General features: G+C 40.4%; 1 protein-coding gene across 1 annotated transcript in view; it reads left to right on the plus strand.

Moving 5' to 3' along the window:
- Positions 1-3,659: 3,659 nt before the first annotated feature.
- The window catches only part of LOC121385871, a 39,259-nt gene continuing 30,846 nt past the window's right edge, over positions 3,660-12,072 (plus strand). The window contains exons 1-5 of the mRNA XM_041516662.1: positions 3,660-3,787; positions 5,187-5,384; positions 6,120-6,224; positions 7,755-7,915; positions 9,588-9,788. Coding sequence (XP_041372596.1) covers positions 3,741-3,787; positions 5,187-5,384; positions 6,120-6,224; positions 7,755-7,915; positions 9,588-9,788 — 712 coding nt within the window. The 5' untranslated portion in view covers positions 3,660-3,740. The remainder of the gene's footprint in view (positions 3,788-5,186; positions 5,385-6,119; positions 6,225-7,754; positions 7,916-9,587; positions 9,789-12,072) is intronic.

Below are 12,072 nucleotides of genomic sequence, written 5' to 3' on the forward strand. Positions count from 1 at the left end.
CACCGTGATAAACCCGTCTATAACTAATAACTCACTTAAAGCTTCCAAAGAATGATATCCTCCTTTCATTTGCTGATGTATCTTCCTCTGCAACCACTGAGAGAGGAAGTATACGTGTATTTTAACATAAATTGTATAAAATTTATATAGATATGAATACAAAAACAGATCTTGGCATACATAATAGTATACTATAATTAAGTAACAAAACCTATATAATTATTGGGGGCCCAGGACCCCCCCCCCCCCCCCCCCCCCGCTTCCGTCGTCTATGTTCTACTCATATTATTAATAGTTATAATCCATGTAAAAATGCATAGTGATTCGTTTTCGTCGTCTGTTATATGATGGGCAGAACTGAAGAATGTGTTCCGGTGTTTGGGCACCTGTGCCACGTGGACATTCATCAGAGTGGGCCAGTTTGAGTCTATAGAGGTTTGAGTCTATAGTGGTATGAGCAGGACTGAAGGATGTGTCCCTGTGTTTGTTCACCTGTGCCACATGGACATTCATCAGAGTGGGCCAGTTTGAGTCTATAGTGGTATGAGCAGGACTGAAGGGTGTGTCCCTGTGTTTGTTCACCTGTGCCACATGGACATTCATCAGAGTGGGCCAGTTTGAGTCTATAGTGGTATGAGCAGGACTGAAGGATGTGTCCCTGTGTTTGAGCACCTGTGCCACATGGACATTCATCAGAGTGGGCCAGTTTGAGTCTATAGTGGTATGAGCAGGACTTAAGGATGTGTCCCTGTGTTTGAGCACCTGTGCCACATGGACATTCATCAGAGTGGGCCAGTTTGAGTCTATAGTGGTATGAGCAGGACTGAAGGATGTGTCCCTGTGTTTGAGCACCTGTGCCACATGGACATTCATCAGAGTGGGCCAGTTTGAGTCTATAGCTGTGGGAGAATAGGCGACAATGCCCAGTTCTCACTCTGAACACGATTACTTACTATGTCCTGTCCAGGGTTTCAAGGTAATCATTATCTTTTTCCGACTTCCATTCTTGCTTTCTAGATTCGTTTTGAATCCATCCAAAACACAACAACAAATGGGAGCCCGTACGCCCGTTGAATATATGTTCATATATAGCGTCGAAAGCGGGGAGTAAGGAGGAGGGGGGGGGGGGGGACCACGCCAACTCTAAAGATTATTCCCCCCATTCATTGACTGTTTTTCCCGTTCCAACTCGTGGCCCAAGATTTGTTGTATACATGTACAAGGAATAGCATAATCGACATTATCAATAACTAGTCATAATTTATATCCGTAGTGGACGTCGATTGAACCTTGGAATAATCTTTAAACATATAAAACAGAGGCGGATTTTGCGATAGTTATAATTTTATTATATATTAATTTTCGTGTTTTTTTGTACTATCCCCATCCAAACCTCCCCCAAAGTTCCCTTGGCATTCCACCTCATGTAACTAGCCCCCCACCCTCTAAATGGATTTTCTGGAGCCGCCATTGTAAAATAATATATTTTCTGATTTTGTGCTTGTATTGTTTTTATATACAAGTTTGTACTGATATATAGACTTTTTAAACCTTTGTGTCTTTTTTGTAACCTACAATTTTTTAATTTAAATATTTATTTTAACCGTGAGGAGGTATTTTTTTAAATTTATTATTAACAACAACATTACGCTTGTAACGTTTATTCTGCTTTCTAAATTGTGTTTCCCTACATATATGATAGTTAACATAATTTCTACTTGGAGATTTCCTTTCATTAACCAATGTTGTCTCTCCTTACGCATTTCAGTGTCGAAATATTCTAAATTACCACACCACAACACCACCCCACCGCCACACATATAATGAAGTTGTTTTTGTCATTACGAAATGGACACATTAATTTAAAAGATGGAATCAGACACATATTCTTCAATATAAGGGCGCAGTATTTTGCACAACTCGCCTGTTAGAGTTGCGTGTTTAAATCATACATTAGTAGCAATATGTATTTGCATCTTACAGGTACCCGATATTTCAGTGTTTATTTTTCAATTAATTAACAAAGTATTCCTGTGCCATAACGTTTATATGGCCACTTCCGTCAAAATTCGAGGTTTACTTTCTGTCCTGGATAGAAGATCGTGCCCAGGATGGACGTGCCTGAACCTTCAGCGGATATGGCGCATTAATATAATTTCCATTCCTTCGTTCGAATTTCAAATCAGGGCCGTACCTACCGGGGGGGGGGGGGGAGTGGCTCCCCTGAGAATCTCACTCTTTTTTTTTTTTTTACTCCAGAAAATAGCATACAGTGCTGTCCGGTGTATCGGCGCACCTAAGCATTGAAAGACCATTTTCTATGTGAACACTGTGAAACACTTAATAAAATGTGTCTCTCACCAATCAAGCAGTGCATAATCTGAGATACACCATAAATTATTTTATGTCTGTAGAAAATAAACATTTTAAAATTGTCCATAAATGTAAACATCCCGCTTGTATCCAAAACAATTTACATGTCCGGTGATTCGGCACAGTAGATGCGGATCGGTGACCCCGCTATTTATGAACCGCTCATGACCTCACTTTGTAGCCCACAAACGCTACACTATTGTCCCAGGATTATTTTAGTACATTTTTGTTTTGTCTTGTTAAAAATATTACTATGAAATTGAACGATAACACATGACCCATCTCGTGATCAGTTTCGGAAACGTTTTCTTGAGTGGCACAGTACTGCAGATGCATAGGCTACATGTTCATTGTCATGTATGGCTAAGATGGCTACATGGATTTGTTTTCTCCGGTAGACTGTGCACACACGTGGATCTTATTTCGCTTTTATTATTATTATTATTTTGTTGTTGTTGTTGTTGTTGTAACAAATGTGACAATTGTGAACTGGAATGATAGTCAGTTAAGGTGTGACACTTTCGTTTTGTTTGCATTCTGTGTTTTCCTTTTCAGTTTAAATAAAAATAACCGAATTTTTTTTTATAACGTTTACTATAATTTAAAAAAATGCGGGAAAGGTGTTTTTAGACTGGTTTTAACATTCTTAATATCAACAAGGCAGACCTATTTCGCGTTTGTATACACGAAAGCAGGTAAATTATTTATTTTGAAATTATGATATCATTGTTGATTATGCTAATAATTTTTAATTGCATCCTTAACAATAAATATGTTGATACTTGATTAACCATTGAAAAAGGAATTGAACTTTAATTCGTTAAAAACACCGACAACATGACAACTTCCTAAACATACATAAGTAAAATACCAAGTGCGCCGAATCACCGGATGCGCCGATACACCGGGCACGGTTGTACACATCTGAGGGTTTAATTTGTATAGTTTCATTTGTTTATAAAAAGTAGTGCCCCACCCCCACCCCCCACCCCACCCCCCACCCGGATTTTGATCAGGGTACGGCCCTGCAAATACTATTATTAATTAAGCTACCTCTTCGCAGGTGCACTGCATCCTCGTAGATACAGTAAACAGTTTCAGAGAAATGTTAATAAATATTTGAATAAATTTTCTATTTGAAATGAGATTTAGATTTAGAAGGTCACATGTTAACATTATTGACAACATGACTTAATTTGGTACAATGGAACCTAAAATATATATTATATTCTTTCTTTCTTTTATAATTAGAGTAAGCTCCCTTTAACCACTAGATGGCAGAAAAAGCGACATCCATGGTGGCACGTAAACAACTTCGTGGTGATCCTCTCAACAGTATATTTATTGATATGTAGTGTTCAAAAATCATGTCGGTTGATTCAAAAGAATCATTTTGGGAAGAACACCAAGAGTCGTGAGTTGTCAATATTTTGTTTGTTTTTGTTAACAGCAGAAAACTATTTTGGTAATTTAGACATTGACAAGCGGGTTTCAGTCTCTCACTCACTGACACTTCACAGAATTACAGGGACTTGTCGCATGGATAGGTGTTGGCAGGAGTTAGGCCTACAGATCAAGTTTGACTTTCATGGCGATTTAGGTTTTTTTTGACACAGTTATGGCCCTTGAACTTCGGGTTGTTAGAATTGTTTTCGGGATTATTTTATACAATGGACAGAACCCCCTTTCAATAATGTTCTGGTTAAATGAATCCGGGTCGTTTCGCCCGAAAACCACTTCAAACTCTGTGTTGTTTCGCTCTTAGTCCTAGTCACCCAGGGTTGATTCGCCCTAAATCTCATTCATACAGAGTCCTTTTGCCCCCAAATAAATATATTTATTATAATTTTGAAATCTTTTTGTTCTTGTTTATTCATTATTCATTACCAAATATTAGGTAATTTTCTGTCTTTGGATATTAATGCCTTATCAGCTGTTTACTTTCTGTCAGCTAAACCTAGGTGAAATCAACATACCGTACTCAGCATTTGAACCTCAGCAGGGTACGGTATGTAGTATATTTAATAAGAAACCACAGCACATCAGTAGTATGCATTGTGACTGTTCATAAATTAATTATTAATGTGAATACATTGTCTGTATATTATTTAAGGCCTGTGTGTACTTCATGTAAATGATATTGGAAATAAACCAAATTATAATATTTTTTTTATCTGTAAATATAAACACGCAACATAGATCGCAATACATATTTGCTGACGGGTTTCTTCCTGTAGTGTGTATATTAGTGATTAACACTCAATGTTTTTTTATTAGATGATCGATGTAAAGGTATTTAATGTGAAATATAGGATAGTTGTATTAGACTGGGAATCTTTGACTATCGTTTGGTAGGCAGAGATTACACAATATTGATATAGATTGGTCTCTGATGGTTAGAAAGTGCTCCCATACCATCAGAATACTCAGGCTAGATCAAGTTTAAGGTTCATTGTGATTGACACATTGTTTACAGAGTTATGGCCCTTGCATCAAAGTTGAAGGGATAAATGTTGTACCCAAAATACACATATGCCCAAAACAATCACCTCCAAATTAAGTACAAACATGCTGACCTCAAAATATTTCTCCTCAAAACCACTGAAATTTTATTTTTAATTAGCTTAAATTAACTTGAAATGCATTTGTGAATATTGACAACTTTCTAGCAACTGTTGATGATAGTACTGATCTAAAAGGACTTTCCTACGCTCTGAAAAGACAAAGTCCCCATTGTGCCCAAATTAGTGAGATTTAAAGCCCTGTCAATACCTTGAATGTTGATAATTGAAGAATTCTGTGTGTATTTTCAGACTGAAGCGAATCCGCACACATCTAGTGAAGGGTCAGAAAGGTCCAGTCAAGAGGTCGACGCCTGTCCGTAAAACGAGGACTCCACCTTCAGCGAGTTCGGGGGACAGCTCGACACAGTATTTGATTCGATCACCGGTCGGGAGAAGTCATGCACCGTATGGGAAATACCGCCGCACACCACTGCCAGTTTTACCAAAGTGGGTCATTTTGCTTGGGTTTTGATTAGTTTTCAAAGAACTCTAAAACTAGGAATCCATGGGTACATATTGTACACATGATGTGTATTGGAACTATCATTGAGGAGTTCGGGAATTAACGTATACATTTTTTGTGGCTTATTTCTTTTTTAATGTTCGGTGTGAAGAATCATCTCTTTTTTTTCATTGTGTAAAAAAAAGTGTGAAATAGTGCAGCTGGGTGCAATAAAATATAGTAGGATGCGGGAAAATAAAGAAGGGCGCAGAAAAATAAAGTGGGGCAGCAAAACATAATAGCAGGGTGGCCCACCCAGCTTAAATGGAGCAACGAGAACACTGTTCAAAAATTATATTTTTCAGATTTTGAGGGACTATTCCTCCCTGATTATTTATCACAGATACAAACTGTTATTTGTATTTAAGTATATACCTCTCTATGAGTGGTTATCTGAATCAAATGAAATATTAATATGTAGTTTGGATCCAAAGTTAAGAAAAAAAAAAAAAAAAAATGTATCTGCACAGTCATTAAATAATCGCCCCCTCCCTGCCAACATTCGTCGTCTGCATTTAATCTACCATTATTTCAAAACTAATTAAAATTTCACCCCTTTCATGTAAATGGATGTACAAATGGGTGAAATTTGCAAAAAATCGGAGATGACAAAAAAAATGGAGAAATTTGAAGTTGAAAATCTGGATGACTAATGTTTTCTCGAACACTTCGTTTTGTAGGTTGCAGACTCCGCGACAGCAGAGTCACTTCAAAGATTCCAAAAACTTGAGGAAGGAGAAATATGAGGTTGTTCCTCCCGTCCGACCTAAACACGCCTTCCTGCAGTGAGTCTCCGTATTCAAGTAGCCGACATCTCTATTTAATATACAGTCGAATCCACTTTATTGCATATCGGTTTATAGCATAAATCGGTTATTTGCATATTATTCGGTCGCACAGAACCTTTCAGCATTAAACCAATACAAATTATATCGTATATTTGAATAGCTTTATAAAGACAAATATTTGTTAATTGCATACGAAAACAAATTTCAAAAATTTCAAAATAAAATGTTCCACAAACTTTTAATGTTTTACCAGAAACAATTGTAATCGCACAGAGAACAAAGCAGAATGTTCTATGTTGATTAAAAACTAATATTAAAAGAAGAAAAAAGTAAAAGCGGTTACTAAAAACAGGCGATGTACATTGTTGACAAACTACGAATGGTCACACAAGTTTTGTCATAGTGCTTATTGCAATGTGTTCAAGTGTTTATTGCAGTAATCTTGGGACAATTATTGCATGTTATAATCTGGAAATGGGGCTCTATCGGATAATTGGTTATACTGGTTATTAGCATAAATTTCACACACACTGGGGCTATGCAATTAAGCAGATTTGACTGTATTAAGCTGTAGCTTTTGATTTGCTTATGAATTTCATTTTTTATTTTATTCCATTGACTCACCACATTTAATTTTTTAAATGTGCATTGATGTGCAACTTTGAACTTGGCGTTATACAAATCTCAATGTTAAATAATAGTTACTAATCAAATCTAAATGTTAAACAATAGTTACTAATCAAATCTAAATGTTAAACAATAGTTACTAATCAAATCTAAATGTTAAACAATAGTTACTAATCGACTTTCAGTTTAGAAGTTTGTTCTGTTGAACAACACCACTAGACCACATTGATTTATTAATCATCGGCTATTGGATATCAAACATTTGGTAATTTTGACATAGTAGCAAAGGATCTTTTATATGCATTATCCCACAGACAGGATAGCACATACCATGACCTTTGATATACCAGGGGTGGGACGTAGCCCCATGGTAAAGCACTTGCTCAATCCGCGGTCAGTCTGGGATCGATCTCTGTCGGTGGGCCCATTGGGCTATTTCTCGTTCCAGCCAGTGCACCACAACTGGTATATCAAAGGCCGTGGTATGTACTACCCTGTCTGTGGGATGGTGCATTTAAAAGGACCTTTGTTGCTAATCAAAAAGAGTAGCCCATGAAGTGGCGACAGCAGGTTTCCTTGCTCAGTATCTGTGTGGTCCTTAACCATATGCCTGACGCCATATAACGGTAAATAAAAATGCGTTGAGTGCGTCGTTAAATAAAATATTTCTTTCTTGATATACCAGTCATGGTGCACTGTCTGGGACAAGAAATAGCCAAATGGGCCCACTGACAGGGATTGATCCTAGACCAATTGCACATAAGGCTAGCGCTTTACCACTGGGCTACGTCCGGCCCCTTCAGACCAAATATTAACTGTTGTTAATAACATTTTTGAAAGGAAGATGTGCGCTGTAGTTTAAAAGTACTTTTAAACACATGTCTAGTTATTTTGTTGTAGCGCGAGGACGCCAGATCATGACAGCTGGGGGGAGGAGAGTGACGAGTCCGACGATGAAGATGATGTGCCGCACCCGTTACCTTTCCACGCTCAGTATGTGACCCCCGCGCCAGTCATGTTCGGGCCTCCATTCCCGGTCTACTATCCACCTCCACCAAAAGGTAAGTGTCTTGCAAATATCCACTGATTTATGCTTTTTCATGCACACCCGTTATCTTTCAATGCCAAACATGTGACCCCCGCGCCAGTCATGTATGATGAGCCTTTATTCCTGGTCTACTACCCACCTCTGCCAAAATGTAAGTGTGTCACACAAGAATCACTGATTGAAGATGTTTGGTTTTGTTTTTCATTGCTGGTTCTAGTTGTAGTTACATTGCTAGTTGACATCATGCATGTGCGAGGGGACAAGTTTTCGACCTAACTGGGATGGACATGGATGCCATGTGTGACTCCTTGTTTTTTATTGTAGGTTATACTAATTCTGTGCTTATATTAGTAGTAGTTAGTTAGTGAGTTAGAAGTCGGTGTAGTGGACTTACATCTACCCATTGAGTCATTAAAGTTGCTCTGGGTGGTAGCCAATTCTTTGCTCAATTAACACCTTGTTGCTCAATTAACACCTTGTTGCTTACTTAACACCTTGTTGCTCACTTAACACCTTGTTCAATTAACATCTTGTTGCTCACATAACACCTTGTTGCTCACATAACACATTGTCGCTCACTTAACACCTTGTTGCTCACTTAACACATTGTTGCTCACTTAATACCTTATGTCTCACTTAACACCTTGTTACTCAATTAACACCTTGTCTCTCACTAAACACCTTATCGCTCACTTCCACTTATTGCATTCTTAACACCTTGTCACTGCCTTGTTTTAGTGTACTGGTGTGAGATTGTAAATCCAGCCACGTCACACCGTTTGTCATGACCAGTCAAGCTATGTTTGCCACGTCACACCGTTTGTCATGACCAGTCAAGTTATGTTTACCACGTCACACTGTTTGTCATGACCAGTCAAGCTATGTTTGCCACGTCACACCGTTTGTCATGACCAGTCAAGTTATGTTTACCACGTCACACTGTTTGTCATGACCAGTCAAGTTTTGTTTGCCACGTTTACCACGTCACACCGTTTGTCATGACCAGTCAAGTTATGTTTACCGCGTCACACCGTTTGTCATGACCAGTCAAGTTATGTTTGCCACGTTTACCACGTCACACCGTTTGTCATGACCAGTCAAGTTATGCTTGCCACGTCACACCGTTTGTCATGACCAGTCAAGTTATGTTTGCCACGTTTACCATGTCACACCGTTTGTCATGACCAGTCAAGTTATGTTTGCCACATCACACCGTTTGTCATGACCAGTCAAGTTATGTTTGCCACGTCACACCGTTTGTCACGACCAGTCAAGTTATGTTTACTACGTCACACCGTTTGTCATGACCAGTCAAGTTATGTTTACCACGTCACACCGTTTGTCATATAAAAATGACACATTAATTATCAGTTACTTAATACTATTGCGATATATTAATTGAACTGTTTTGCTTACGTTTTATTACTGGTAGTAGAAGTATTTAATAATGAAATATTATGATTCGAATCGAATGTTTAATTTGGAACCTTTCCAAATGAATGCAGAACATTGCAAAACATTACAAATGTTCACTTCACCTATTTTATCAAACTTGTCGCCTTTCTCCTGCGAAGAGAGAAATCACTTCTTCTTTTTTTCAATTCTTGATTAATGCGTGTAATACCGTGTCCACATATTTGGACTTTATGAATGTAATATAACACTCACACACTTTCATGTTACAGGGGCAAGTCGAACAGGAAGATATTATGACAGAAAGCGAAGGAGATCGCCAGAGAAAGGATACGGTGATATTTATCGGAACCATCGACGTCACGCGTCGCAGCCTGTACGGAACAGTCGCAGAAACAAGATGAGGAGTAAACGACCGCCTCGGCAGTTGGGACCGCCAGTCCCAAACGGCCTCCCCATGGCCTACCCTACAGGTCTCACATTGTCTTCTCACCTACCATTCCCCATGGCCTACCCTACAAGTCTCACATTGTCTTCTCACCTAGCATTCCCCATGGCTTACCCTACAAGTCTCACATTGTCTTCTCACATAGCATTCCCCATGGCTTACCCTACAAGTCTCACATTGTCTTCTCACCTAGCATTCCCCATGGCTTACCCTACAGGTCTCATATTGTCTTCTCACCTAGCATTCCCCATGGCTTACCCTACATGTCTCACATTGTCTTCTCACCTAGCATTCCCCATGGTCTACCCTACAGGTCTCACATTGTCTTCTCACCTACCCTACAGGTCTCACATTGTCTTCTCACATAGCATTCCCCATGGTCTACCCTACAGGTCTCACGTTGTCTTCTCACCTAGCATTCCCCATGGTCTACCCTACAGGTCTCACATTGTCTTCTCACCTACCATTCCCCATGGTCTACCCTACAGGTCTCACATTGTCTTCTCACCTACCATTCCCCATGGCCTACCCTACAGGTCTCACATTGTCTTCTCACCTAGCATTCCCCATGGTCTACCCTACAGGTCTCACATTGTCTTCTCACCTACCCTACAGGTCTCACATTGTCTTCTCACCTAGCATTCCCCATGGTCTACCCTACAGGTCTCACATTGTCTTCTCACATAGCATTCCCCATGGTCTACCCTACATGTCTCACATTGTCTTCTCACCTAGCATTCCCCATGGCCTACCCTACAGGTCTCACATTGTCTTCTCACCTAGCATTCCCCATGGTCTACCCTACATGTCTCACATTGTCTTCTCACCTAGCATTCCCCATGGCTTACCCTACAGGTCTCACATTGTCTTCTCACATAGCATTCCCCATGGCTTACCCTACAGGTCTCACATTGTCTTCTCACCTAGCATTCCCCATGGCTTACCCTACATGTCTCACATTGTCTTCTCACCTAGCATTCCCCATGGCTTACCCTACAGGTCTCACATTGTCTTCTCATCTAGCATTCCCCATGGTCTACCCTACAGGTCTCAAATTGTCTTCTCACCTAGCATTCCCCATGGCTTACCCTACATGTCTCACATTGTCTTCTCACCTAGCATTCCCCATGGTCTACCCTACATGTCTCACATTGTCTTCTCACCTAGCATTCCCCATGGCCTACCCTACAGGTCTCACATTGTCTTCTCACATAGCATTCCCCATGGCTTACCCTACAGGTCTCACATTGTCTTCTCATCTACCATTCCCCATGGCCTACCCTACATGTCTCACATTGTCTTCTCACCTAGCATTCCCCATGGCCTACCCTACAGGTCTCACATTGTCTTCTCATCTACCATTCCCCATGGCCTACCCTACAGGTCTCACATTGTCTTCTCACCTAGCATTCCCCATGGCCTACCCTACAGGTCTCACATTGTCTTCTCACCTACCATTCCCCATGGCCTACCCTACAGGTCTCACATTGTCTTCTCACCTACCCTACAGGTCTCACATTGTCTTCTCACCTAGCATTCCCCATGGTCTACCCTACAGGTCTCACATTGTCTTCTCACCTAGCATTCCCCATGGCTTACCCTACAGGTCTCACATTGTCTTCTCACCTACCATTCCCCATGGCCTACCCTACAGGTCTCACATTGTCTTCTCACCTAGCATTCCCCATGGTCTACCCTACATGTCTCACATTGTCTTCTCACCTAGCATTCCCCATGGCCTACCCTACAGGTCTCACATTGTCTTCTCACCTACCATTCCCCATGGCCTACCCTACAGGTCTCACATTGTCTTCTCACATAGCATTCCCCATGGCTTACCCCACATGTCTCACATTGTCTTCTCACCTAGCATTCCCCATGGCTTACCCTACAGGCTCACATTGTCTTCTTACATAGCATTCCCCATGGCTTACCCCACATGTCTCACATTGTCTTCTCACATAGCATTCCCCATGGTCTACCCTACATGTCTCACATTGTCTTCTCACCTAGCATTCCCCATGGTCTACCCTACAGGTCTCACATTGTCTTCTCATCTAGCATTCCCCATGGCCTACCCTACATGTCTCACATTGTCTTCTCACCTAGCATTCCCCATGGCCTACCCTACAGGTCTCACATTGTCTTCTCACCTAGCATTCCCCATGGCTTACCCTACAGGCTCACATTGTCTTCTTACATAGCATTCCCCATGGCTTACCCTACATGTCTCACATTGTCTTCTCACATAGCATTCCCCGTGGCCTACCCTACAGGTCTCACATTGTCTTCTCACATAGCATTCCCCA

This window comes from Gigantopelta aegis, chromosome 12, assembly GCF_016097555.1.
Source record: "Gigantopelta aegis isolate Gae_Host chromosome 12, Gae_host_genome, whole genome shotgun sequence".
NCBI lineage: Eukaryota > Metazoa > Mollusca > Gastropoda > Neomphalida > Peltospiridae > Gigantopelta > Gigantopelta aegis.